General features: G+C 42.9%; 1 protein-coding gene across 14 annotated transcripts in view; it reads left to right on the top strand.

Annotated features, from left to right (window-relative positions):
• Positions 1 to 12,621, top strand: part of atp8a2 (ATPase phospholipid transporting 8A2) — a 52,647-nt gene that overhangs the window by 37,908 nt on the left and 2,118 nt on the right. For 13 of the 14 annotated variants that reach the window (XM_053858534.1, XM_053858537.1, XM_053858535.1 and 10 more), the window contains 11 exons: positions 219 to 402; positions 801 to 911; positions 2,538 to 2,612; positions 2,880 to 3,002; positions 3,351 to 3,429; positions 4,472 to 4,533; positions 4,883 to 4,939; positions 6,202 to 6,309; positions 8,543 to 8,631; positions 8,820 to 8,924; positions 11,937 to 12,028. In XM_053858534.1, coding sequence (XP_053714509.1) covers positions 219 to 402; positions 801 to 911; positions 2,538 to 2,612; positions 2,880 to 3,002; positions 3,351 to 3,429; positions 4,472 to 4,533; positions 4,883 to 4,939; positions 6,202 to 6,309; positions 8,543 to 8,631; positions 8,820 to 8,924; positions 11,937 to 12,028 — 1,085 coding nt within the window. Of the gene's footprint in view, positions 1 to 218; positions 403 to 800; positions 912 to 2,537; positions 2,613 to 2,879; positions 3,003 to 3,350; positions 3,430 to 4,471; positions 4,534 to 4,882; positions 4,940 to 6,201; positions 6,310 to 8,542; positions 8,632 to 8,819; positions 8,925 to 9,192; positions 9,224 to 11,936; positions 12,029 to 12,621 lie in introns of all 14 variants that reach the window. The other variant, XR_008414108.1, reaches the window with a different exon arrangement.

The following is a 12,621-nucleotide window of genomic DNA, read 5'->3' as shown; positions in this document are numbered from 1 at the left end:
GAAACACACTCAAATACTACAAAGCACGTTCAGAAACTGGCTTAAATTTAGATTATTATTTACTAATGTCAAGTGAAGACCAGTAAAGATCTCAATAGTTGTCAAGGAGTGTTTTGCATGAATAACGCATGTGCCTTTTTTTTTTTCTTTTTGAACAATCTTTGTCTCAACAGCTGCAAAAGTCTAAAATTGAGCGTCTATTTTCTCCTGTTGGACAGAGTGTCTCCACTGCAGAAGTCGGAGATTGTGGATATGGTTAAGAAGCATGTGAAAGCTATCACGCTGGCCATCGGGGACGGAGCCAATGATGTGGGGATGATCCAGACGGCGCATGTTGGAGTGGGGATCAGTGGCAACGAAGGGATGCAGGCCACAAACTCCTCTGACTACTCGATAGCTCAGGTGAGCTCCGGCCTCTGCTGCAGTCTTAGTAGGAAATCGCTGTACAATCTCACCGCTGTTGAAATTCAGTCACGACTGGTGTACCAGGTGTCCTCTTTTGCCCTAATCTCTGTGGTCATCGCTTTACACACACTGTACATACGTCTTCTGTTAACCGCCGCTATGTTCTGTTCAGGAGTGCTGGAGCCTATCCCAGTCATCATTTTATTATAATTATTATTTAGCTTTCCATTGAAGATTTCAGCACCGATTACACTAAGTATTTGAACACTAATTACTGATTTGTTTGTTTTTCCTTCTGTTAAAGTTGTTTATCAGTTTGCCCTTAGGGATGTTAGGAGGGTTCTTATCTCAGATCTCCTAACGTCTCTGACTCCTCTCCTGTCTGTGATTGACAGTTCTCCTATCTGGAGAAGCTGCTGCTGGTTCACGGAGCTTGGAGCTACAACCGTGTCACTAAGTGTATCCTCTACTGCTTCTACAAGAATGTGGTGCTCTACATCATCGAGGTACGAGTCTGTCCACTGGCCCGAAAACAAACATGGCCTGTTCTGTTATGTTGTTTTTTTTTTTTTTTTTTCGTCTGGAAACATGATGTGGAAATGGTTTGATGTGCCTTGAAGCTTGCCCAGTGGCTTTGTGGGTTTTTAAACCAACGTTTGGCTGGATATCATTTTTCCATTTCTCATTCGCAAAAGATGTGTGCTGACAGAAAACCGTAGGCAGAGAAAAAAAGTACATTGACGAGCTGTCAAAGCAAAGCTTTTACTGTCAGCTTATTTCCAATTATGTCACCATATATTCTGTATAACGTCTTTGTTCGCGTCCCCCTGCTAGATTAGCTGCCCGTATTCAGGCTAAATCATCATATCTGGAAAATTAAACTTTCAACGGAAGATCGTCGATGGTGTATAGGAAAAAAGATATTGTCATTTGGTTTTCTTGTCGACAAATTGAGCGTTATATGGATAAACTGCCTTGCATAAGAGACATCATTTGGGAAGAAGAAAAACCTTCCAACCTTTTTTTTAATCCCCCAAATTGCTGGCTTCTTATCATTAACTGTGACTTTAAAACTTTAGACTTCTTAGAAATATTTTTGTCTCCTTTATTTTTAATGTTTGATGGTGTATGTCATTTGAGAGTGTAGGTTTTTATAGTTGTCTTTTATTTTCTGTTAGGTTTAAAATGAAACTGGCAATACACAAATTGTACTCACACACCCCACGTTAACAGAGACGTATTGCAGCTGTTTGTTGACAAGCCTGACATTGATGGACGAGGTGCCCTTCTGGTGTCTGCTTTCTGTCTCTATTACACACACACGCACAGAAAATGTGTGTTAAGATCAGCAGTGGCGAGACCTTGACTCCGAGGGTTCAGTGCTTCGCTGTGAATGTATTTGTGTCTGTGTGTGTATTGAAGGCAGATTGCAGCCGTGGCCTGTCTATTATAAGTTGGTATTTGTCAGCTGTGCCCCCCCCCCCCCCCCCCCCCCCCCCCCTCCTCTGGTGACTGTCTGACATTAATGATGCCAGCAGGTGCAAGGCCTCATGGGAGCCCAAGGCTGCAGACTTCTGTCCCGCTCACGCCACAGCTCCTAGTCTCCCCATGTAATACTGGCTTTCCATGATTATCTCGCATGATTGGCTCCCTGCAGACTGCTCCAGGTCAGAGGTTAAAAACTGTCTCTGTCCATGTTGTGGAGACCGAATATGTGTGACCTCAGCCCAGGGCTGTATACAGACCCGTCACAACACTCGCCTGTCCGGAGCACTTGCCCTATCATCTGTCCCCTTTTTCTAAAGAACATTAGAATTCAGTGAAACAATATATTTCTGAAAAGACATGCGTTGCCTACAGGTCAGTATAGGGGGCCAAGTAGGTGAATGTGACAGTGACAACACCAATAATAAACATCCTTTCAATTAAGAAATTGAAAAAAAAAAACATCTGCTTTTCAAGTTTTTCTAGCGTTGCTGTGGATTGCTGTTGCTCCGTTCTGAACAATGATAACCTTCCTGCTGGAGTCTAATTATAGTTACAAGGATTCTATTCTCCTATTATAGTTGTGACTTGCTGACTCCTCTGTAAGATGGTGTCTTTCTGTCTAAATCCTCCCTTTGTGTTTCCAGCTCTGGTTCGCCTTTGTCAACGGCTTCTCCGGCCAGATTCTCTTTGAACGCTGGTGCATCGGCCTCTACAACGTGGTGAGTATCTGAGTCTCAAGTGTCTCATTCTAACCCTGTCATTGTTCAATCGGCTGATGTTAAGTGGCATCCCTGGCACTCAACCTATCAAACCATCAATCTCGCTCTTCATTGTGTTATCCACAGTGTAGCGACTGTTAGTCCCAAGTTTGCACTACTTTAAAGCCGAAAATGGGCAGTCAACAATCACCCGATACAAACAGTGTGGATTTTTCCCCCTCAACTCTGTGAGTTTCTAACAGCTGTGTGTTTATTTGTGTGGCCCAGATATTTACAGCACTGCCTCCATTCACTCTGGGGATCTTCGATCGGCCGTGCAGCCAGCAGAACATGCTTCGTTTCCCTCAGCTCTACCGTATCACCCAGAATGCAGAGGGCTTCAACACAAGGGTACACACAGACCCAAAGAACACACGCAGTTTGTGCTGCCTCTGAAGTCAAAGCAAACTTTGCCTTTGACCCTTCATGCCTCATTGCTCACCTGTTGGGTCGCCGAGTGATGCCTGCTGTTTGTGTGGTATGCCAGCAAGTAAACAAGTGCGGCAGGCGGACGTGTGTATTACCGTGGCAACCGTATTGAGATTCCTAAGGCCAGAATAAGGAAGTCTTTCATTTTCTTTGGCACCCTCACGACCTAGCTCGCACAGTCTGTCTGAGTGTGTGTTGGATGGCTCGTGTTTTACCGTTAGAAACTGGCTGCAGTTAATAATATTTTGACACAATTGTCTTCTTCTTCAGGTGTTCTGGGGTCACTGCATCAACGCACTGATTCATTCAATTATTCTCTTTTGGTTTCCACTGAAAATGTTGGAGCACGGTAAGTCACTTTTGGCAGGGAGTGTATGAACCAATGTGACCACTGTAACAAGTCGTATTAAGGTATTTGTGGATATGAATGGTTCCCTGCCTATAGGTTCTGTGTGGCCTGGCAAAGAATGCATGCATGAACCTTTGAAAACCTTACATGAGCAAAATAATATTGTTGCATCATAAATTTGGGTCGTCTTCTCTACACTGACCTACAGCTTACCTGTGTTGCTTTGTGACTTTGTTGTCATTCTCTGGTTTAGGTCGTATGTTGTTCCAGTTTCATCCATTTTCGTTTCGCAGACCGGAGTCATTTATCAAAATAAGAAATAGATTCTTGTAAAGCATCTATGAAGGAGAAAATAAAATCAATAATACAGAATCAATTTAGCGAAGGAGACCCACAACAGCATGTCTTGAATTTGTGGTCACTTTCACAACAAAGATTCCGTTCTGCTAACTTGCTTTAATAAATCAGATTAGGTCAGACTTGATAAAGATCACTGAGTCGAACCGACCGTCACTGATGTTTGTTGTTGTGTTCATACTTATTTTGCTCATATATATTTATAGGGCCTTGTAAGGAGACCCCTGCAGGCGGTTTGTCCTTTTTATTCATTACTATTATTTGTTTGTTTGTATGGTTAAAAAATGCCTAAACAAAAGTTCCGTTCAGCAAAAAATTAACACTGAACAATACAAGTTGATACAACTAAAACCTGTTTTTTTCACGATTTATTAAAAACGTTGCCTGCACACAAATAGGCTACCCAGGTTTCTCAGACACTGGATAGTGACCTATCGTTACCCTTAATAACAAGCAGTGACCCATTCTGAGAAATAAATTGAACTGTATCTATGTGGATACATATGAAAGAATCTGAAATTCTGAGTTTAAATGACCAACGCCAATGCTTCTGAGCTTAATAACATTTCAGAACTTTAAGAAAGAGACAGAGAAAAATGGTCTACCATGTGCAGAGGTTTAGAACAAGTGTATTCTTTTCTGTTCGTCTTGTCGCACCTTATAATAAAACATGTTTTCTCCCCAGATTCTCCCTTCAGCAATGGCCAGGGTAACGATTACCTGTTTGTGGGGAACATGGTTTACACGGTAAGTCTTCTTGAACCTTTAAGTGCTCATATTTGTTTCTTTATCATGTTTATTGTGTTTCTTTTGGCAGTCAGTTGTGCACTTTTGTGTGTAGATAGCTTTCTTTCCCAGCCTGTAGTCAATCTTTCCTCGTCTAGCCAGTCTGTCTCCTGTCCGCACTCGTCCAGCTCTCACTCATATCAGTTTACTCCCTGAAGTCTCCAGCGATTGCTTGCGCTGTTTACTTGTTGGCTTAATGCTGGATGTATAATACAGAAGACTGCGGGGTTCTGAGTATTTTAACAGATTTAGCTATGCATTGTAATTCTATTATTTCAGACTTGCACTGATGTTGTGTTTCTGTGTCTAGTATGTGGTGGTTACAGTGTGTCTGAAAGCTGGAATGGAGACGACCGCCTGGACCAGGGTAAGAAAACGAACACAACTCTGGACCACGTAGACACATTGGCCTGAGTTCTCTGGTACTGGATTAAAAGTGGTGTTTCCACATAATCTCTTTGAGATGCTTTATAGTGGAGGAAACATGGGTAATGATGTGGTGCGCCTTGAGCTTGTGGCGTGGGTTTGTGGGTTTCAAAGCAGTCAGCTTGTGGCTGGATATTACTTTCCGCTGCTCATTTGCAATATGTCACGACTCTTCATCGACGGCAAACTAACAATTCCCAAACATGTCATTAAAATTAGGCATACACAAATTTAAGTAGCTCTGTCACTGCCACTTCTGCTACTTCATGTTTAATAAACACTAGCTTAGTCAAATATGCTCTCACTAACCTCTCACGTCAGAATCAGAATTTAATTTATTGCCATGCTCACCAACTAGGAAAGTGTTTTGGAATAAAGTGCTGACAAAAAATAAATAAATAAAATAAAAATAAATAGAATAACAACAAGGCTGTTCACGAATTCAACAGTAAATGATGACTCTATCCTCGATGAGCGTCTCAAGATTAAAATGAGTAAAACAGAAGTGACATTAGACAGTTGAGATCAATATTCAGCCTGGGACTTAATATTGATTGTGTAATTACGGATTTAAATAATTTAAAGTATTTATCGATACAAATTACAGATTAATCGCATGTACACTTTCTTTCTCTGAACATTTTTCTGTGCGCCAATTCTATGTCCCACCGAAACATCCATGATAAAGGAGACGAATATAGGTGACAAAATGTGATTCATTTCCAAATCTCAAACTAATTAGATTTTTTAAATCACATCCCTGATCAGCCCTAATACATCTACAAATGACACCTAAGTTTGCCCCATGTTTTTTTTTTGTCTCCACTGTGTGGCAATGAAGTTACACAACATGAAGACTTTTGGTTTATGATGTTAACAGCGCTCCCAGCTGCACCACTTGCGTAGCCAGTATCTGGGCTGCTTCTACTGATCCTCTACTGGGGCACCGTCCGTGCGTCTCAGTGTACGCCTGGCCAACATCGACAACACCATATCTCCTGTCATGCCACCGTTGTCTGTTCAGCTGTCCACACAACCATCTGACACTGGAATTCTCACAGCATCCATTTACAGCTGATCACAGTGGGCCATTAAGAGAGAGTTGAATTGCAGTCTATATTCAGAAAACCTCCATCTTTGACCTTTGTCTTTGTGCCTTAATCCCAGAATGCCGAGTGTTAATGTCCCTTCTGTCACCTGCAGTTTTCCCACCTGGCGGTGTGGGGAAGCATGATCCTGTGGATGGTCTTCTTCGCAGTCTACTCGGCCATATGGCCCACCTTCCCCATCGCCCCTGACATGTTGGGCCAGGCAAGTCACCTCTGTGGACACAAGTCATTTATTCTGCCAGCAGGGGGTTAAGACGACATTCATCTGTGTCACCTACCACGACACACGGCGCCTGGGAGACTCCTGGGTGTTCCACGTCAGCACGGCTGGAGCTCAGATGGAGATTTATGCCCCGGCTGCTCCTCTGGCCGGCCTTCCTGCACCTGCTGCGTGTCACCAGAGGCTCTGGCCTTTACTGTCCTCCGCTGAGGTGTTGATTCGATAGAAAGGGCTGCAGCCAGGGAAGATGAGGAACATGTTGAACAGAGTTAGAAACCTCGAGAACAAATTGACACGGCGGGTTGACCTTCTCCCCTGGGTGGGGAAGGTGAACGACACAGAGCCGTCTCAACTCTCATCCAACCTTTTATTCAAAATGTGTCAGAAATCAGGAATGCGGTCGAATATCTGCAGCTGCTCAGTCTAACTGCGGAATAGCCTGAGACACTCAACCCTCCGCCCCCCTGTTCCACCACCGTCTCCACTTAACTGCCCCATTAGCTCTCTTATTTCCCCAACTGCCCCAATCTTTATTCCCATCTGTCTGTGGGGGTCAGGACGGAAGAGAGCGGCGTGCTGTCTCCCTCTCTCTCTGGAGATCTGGGAAAGGGCCACTTGCTACTGATATCTGAATGTCCACTGCCTAACAGTGCGAAGTAGGGCTGTCAATAGATTACATTTTTCATCTCAATGAATTGCACTGCACGTTTTGTGTCTTGTTCTCTATGTAACTTGAGGGTAAATATAATCCACAAGAGTGGACAATAACGCTAAAAATATTGTGCTTGTTGCATGTTTTTGAGCCTCTGCAGTGCCTCTGAGGTCATTCCAAGGAATGTTCTTAACAGTGCCTGTTATGTTGGACTGTTGCAGTAAACATGCGTAAGAAAGCATTACAGGCCACTCTTATGTTGATAAATTCTTCCTTTAAGTTACATTGGAACAGATTAATTTGCCATTAATTGCGAATTATCTGAGCTTTGGTGCGATTCATTGAGATTAAAATCTTATTTTTACCAGTCCTAGTAATAAGTCTTTGCTTGTGAATATATGTGGAGTGTAATTATCTACATATACTGTTATACCCCAATTGTATTTAGTATTATTTTAATAAATTTTTCTATTTCTATATTAATTAATTTTCTGGGTGAAATTATGCTTTATAACAGAGGCGCTGAAGCAAATTTGCCAAATATGTTTTCCACCAGTTTTTTTGAAACTGTTTTAAAAAAAATCCAAGAAGGTAACGCAGCCAACACAGAAGTTACAGAGAAACAATGTACCAGAGTTTTTGACTGAATTTGTGACTTGAGTTCTTCGAGCAACAGATTCAGTTACTAAGTTTCTTTCTGGATTTGTCTGTGAAAAACATGCCAAATACAGTCACTTTCAAGTCCATCTCCATGATGCGCTATGTGTTATCAGTTTGTTTCAAAGTTTCCACTCTGTTTCAATACGTTTGATCCTTTGAGAGTTCATCTTTAAAAAAGATTTTTTCTTGTGGCGTGGCGGCTCTTATTTAAGCTGTGGTGGTGCGCCACGATTGTTAACATGTGGCGGAAACCCTGCAATTAAAAGCTTATTAATCATGATTGAAATGAATCGGTGAAAATTAATCTGGAACAAGGAACTTTGATTCTGCAATTTGGGAAAAAAAAGAGATGTTTGGCTGCTGAGCTACTTGGAAAACTAGGAGTTCAATCAAGTGTGACCGCAATCTGGGTTGGCAGTAGGAGATTCTGCTGTTGGATCAGGGCCGTGGAGTGAACATTATGAAGTGAAACAGACAGGCCGTGATTTGAGCACATCTCCACTCATCGGTAAAGTATCAAAGTAGCTTCATGCTACTTATTTAAGATGGAGATTTGTGAGTGAAGACACGCAACAGAGGTTCAGAGTGATGATGCAAGAATATTGTGGGTGTGATGGGTGGAGACTGCTGAAGAATGTAAGACCAGACATAAGATTGTCCTTCAAGATTTTTGCTCAGGGAGCCACTGTGGAGACAGTTAGTTAGGAATTTCTGCCAATGACGGTGTGAGAAGCTCATGAAGATATGCAAAATAGTGAAGCCGATTGTCAACAAATTTTAGTCGACTGCAAATCGTAGGACGCTGAAGCCAATCGGACGTCCAATGTCAGTTTGCCTGCAGATTCTGGATTTGCATGTGAGATTTCAGCAACATAACTGAAGTCTGTGTGGGTAATTCTGCAGGCTGGCAGGGTGATGCAGTGCTGGCACTTCTGGCTGGGACTGGTCCTGGTACCGACTGCGTGTTTACTCAAAGACTTTGCCTGGGCCTGGTAAGAAGCACTCGTCTAACACCAGTGCATGCATATTCCATTCAGGCACCATTAACCTCTGCCCAGCCATTTACATAACCCACATTAAGTCTGAGTCAACACGGACACACACGCTTTGTAATACATGACACAGACCAAATTACTCAGAGTTTCCTTCACGGTTCTGATGAGATGATTTTGTGCTGCAGCACTCGACGGACTGTGAGAAAGTCTCTGCTGGAAGAGGTGCAGGAATTGGAGGCCAGAGCTGTGGACCCAGGTGCAGCCGTGCTGAGGGACGCCAGCGGGCGCAGGTAGAGTTTCCACCCGCGCCTCTCACCTGTGATGACGTCTTCCTGTTGTTGTCCTTGTTACCAAACAATGTCGTCTGTCTACCCGCCGGCACCGTCCGCAGGGCGCGAGCCAAAGCTGAAGTCCCTCACAACCCAACCTGTCACATGTCCACAGAGGTAGCCTCTGGGTTTGACCTGTCCCACTGTGTGACCTCTGACCTGGAATGACCTGTGTGCACTGTGTTTTGGTTTCTGTCACTCTTACCACCGTCTTTCAAACTCTTCATAGGTGGACCAATTTGACCTGCTGCACGAAACTGGTGTGTTTCCTGTGACTGTGTCTAGCTGTAGCCGCTGTGATTTAGCAGTGTGTGACGTGACATGTGGATGCTAGTTCAGAAAACATTCATGGAATAGGTTAGAAGAAAAGGGTCCATGTCGATATTCTCTGAGCTTTTCTTGGCCTTTTTTATTATTTTAGCCAGATTGTTTATCTGGCGTCTAACTATTCCAGACAAAGTTCTTGCGTCATTCATTACTAATTCAATTGTAACATATCAGTGATATTTAGGCCTTTGAAAATACAGACCTAAAACAATTCATTTTTGTGTTTTTCTTCCCACAAATAAATAAGTAATTATATTTAAATGTTGAATTAATTAGAATGTTTCAATGAGCAATGCTCGTTTTAGCTGTATTTTTGTCTGTAAAAATGAGTACCTAAAATACATTGGAATTCAATTATTATCATTATTTACTTGTTTTACCCATAGTTCTGTGGCCCAGATAGCATTTGTAGTCCATAATGTGAATAAAATGTATATAAAACTGAAAGGAATATCATAAAATCCTTTTTTAGATTGTTTTCTTGTATTTTAGTAACAAAAAAAACAAGAGAAAAGGGACAAAAAAAGTTTTCTTCTGTGCTGTCTGTTGGAGCGTCGGCCCCTCACAACAGTCTCGTATTATCATGTGGCCCCTATGGAAACTGAATTGCCCCTGAATTATTGGTTACTCTGTTATCTGCATTAGGAAGAACTCAAAGGCATGTAATAACTAAACTTTGTCATGGTACACTGAGTAGTTTTTGCAAGAAGAAAACAAAACGCATAAATGTCAACAGGTTATTACAATAAAATGATTAATACCATTACTGCCTTTATTCCTACTAACAAAAATAAGTCAAATTTTCCAGACCTTTTCAAACAAGATGTTTTTTTATTACCTGTAAAGTCTGGTTTGTTTCTGAACATTTGGGTCAGAGGTCATAAAATTGGCTTTGTAACTGCTGCAGCACTCTTCTACCCTGCCGCCTTGTTTGCTTGTTCATGTTCTGATCATGACAAGATGGTGTTTGTAGTGTCCCTAAATGTTTTTTAAAGTAGCATGGCGTTAGGGAAATGTTTTTATTATCTGAAAAGCAGATAGCCAGGTGTTTTATTGGTCAGAAGCTCATTGACCACTCTTTTTACTGACCGATTTCCAGCAGCTTTCTTAGCAGTCATTGAAAAATTTCTTGAAAAGTTTGAGGTATGTTTTTGGCACGAAGTGGGAAGGGTGAGTCAGCGTGCTGCTCCTCCTGACCCCTGAACAGGCCTCCGTCCTAGACTCACCCCGCCTGCAAACTCGAGGAGTGAGTGTTCTTCATTCAAACGTATAGCTTTAAAAAAAAAAAAAGAAGTGAAGCAGGGGTGGGCAGAGGCGGAGCGGAGCAAAATGGAAAGAAGCACATCTGTGTTTGTAGTTCCTGCGGAGGTCCCGGGGTAGGCATGGGAAAAGTAGAGGACACGGGACTCTCATGGGAAGAGTTCAAACGCAGCACTTCCATGGGTCGTTGTTGATCGGGATCCAGGCAGAAACATCACCGTGGAGCGGGGGGGGTACGCTGAAAGCCGCTGATTCATCAACCTCTCACTTGTTTCTCCATCATTTTCAGATTCATTCAGCGGTGTCATCTATCTAACAGACAGTATTTTGGCTCTGGAACCCTTAAGAAAACTTCTCAGCACTGTTCAAGTCCCAACAGTGGCGTACATGACTTGAAGACTTCCCAACTTTTCGCTCTCCTTCTCCAGTCTCTCATGACTCCTCATGCTAATTTAAATACTGCCAGAACTTCACTTTGTTTTCCTATTGCAGTGAATCACACTGACTAATGGTTTTATTTATGCGGCCTGAGAACATGTGTGCGTGCGTGCGTTTGTTCTCAGTACCTGGAAAGGCTTTCGTTATTTTTGGTGGTGCGAGGAGAGAGGCCGTGACGGCGTGTGGTCTTAGAACAGAGCATCCAGTCTTCTCTAAAATGAAGAGAAGAGGGGAGGAGGACGGGGGAGCGCTCACTGTGGATGTCCTGTTACCCTGCAGCCGCTTTATGACTGAATGTTGGGTTCAATTAAATGCCAGGTTTGATGAGATCTGCCTCTTTGGTCTTCATCCACTTCACCTTGGCTGCGCTCCTTCAAGTTCCCGGAATTAAACTTTCTGAGCTTTTCAACTCTTCCTACATAGAATAACAGCGTCAAAGGATTTCAAGTGCCTCCGTTTTTGCTAGGTCCGCTCACATCTTAGCTATCACCTTGTTTTTGGCATTTTGATTGGGCTTTTCTCTGGACTCCTAAAGTAATTTGTCTCAGGACCCGATGACATATGAACATGGGCGTCGGCCTCTCTGTGCCACTTCTACATCCTGGAGTCCTGGACTCATCAGTTTTAAGTAACACATATCTGCCCTGTACAGCCGATAAACAAGTCACTGAGATCCTGGAGGCAGTGATGGAGAACTTGCGCCTCACTGATAAGGTTCATGTTCACACGTCATCGGCCAAAAATAAATGGCAGCTGCTCTTAAGTTCTCCCAGGCTGGATTTAGCAGCTCTGACTTGTGCGTGAGGGAAACCTTCTGAATGAAATGCCAAAATGTCACAGAGATTATAAACAAATGTTCATCTTTTACAGTAGCACAATAATCGTGTTGTCATCACCACAGAAATGTTTTGTCGCTTAACTGCTTCATGTTTTTTTTTCCCTCTGCAGTCTGAACGAACGTGCCCATCTGCTGACAAGAGTCTTTAGGAAAACACCTTCGAGCGTCGGACGTTCAAACTCTGTGCAGCAGACCGTCTCACGTCAGTATAAATTTTGAAGTTCGTGTTCTTTATTTTGTTGGTCACAAACTCTTGATCCGAACCGGAAAAATGCTGAGGGGCTTCGGTGTTGCTTCCCTTTGTAGAAGGAAATGTTGGTTTAGCTGCTGTGGTTAGCTCATACAGAGAAATGGAGGTCAAAAGTCTTGAATAAATCAGAGTTTATAACCTTAATTGATAAGAGTGTTTGACAAAGAGCACGTGGTTCTGGTGAGCAGCTGTGCCGTGGACACTTGACATCAATTTTACAGGGTTGTCATCAGGGTCTGGCCCAGATGAAGCAGTGTTCTGGGTCGGGTTACTCAGCGTCAGTGTCTTTCTGCAAATGGTGCCTGTGTGATGGTGCAACCAGGAGTTTTGGTGAAGGGTTCAAGTGATGTATCTGAAGAAAACGGATTCAAAATTCTTTTGGCTTAACTAAGCTGGCCAATGTGATGTGAAGCTGCTGTGATGAGAAAGATGTAGACATGTTGGTTTCTAGCTCAAGAGAGGACAGATTTTATCAGATGACATGGAGATTAAGGTCTTACTGAGAGAATCCTCTTCACCCAGGAGCCTTGGTGCTGTTGGAGGGT

The sequence above is a fragment of the Synchiropus splendidus genome, chromosome 3 (genome assembly GCF_027744825.2).
Source record: "Synchiropus splendidus isolate RoL2022-P1 chromosome 3, RoL_Sspl_1.0, whole genome shotgun sequence".
Classification (NCBI taxonomy): domain Eukaryota; kingdom Metazoa; phylum Chordata; class Actinopteri; order Syngnathiformes; family Callionymidae; genus Synchiropus; species Synchiropus splendidus.
This window is presented reverse-complemented; position numbering and strand designations above follow the sequence as displayed.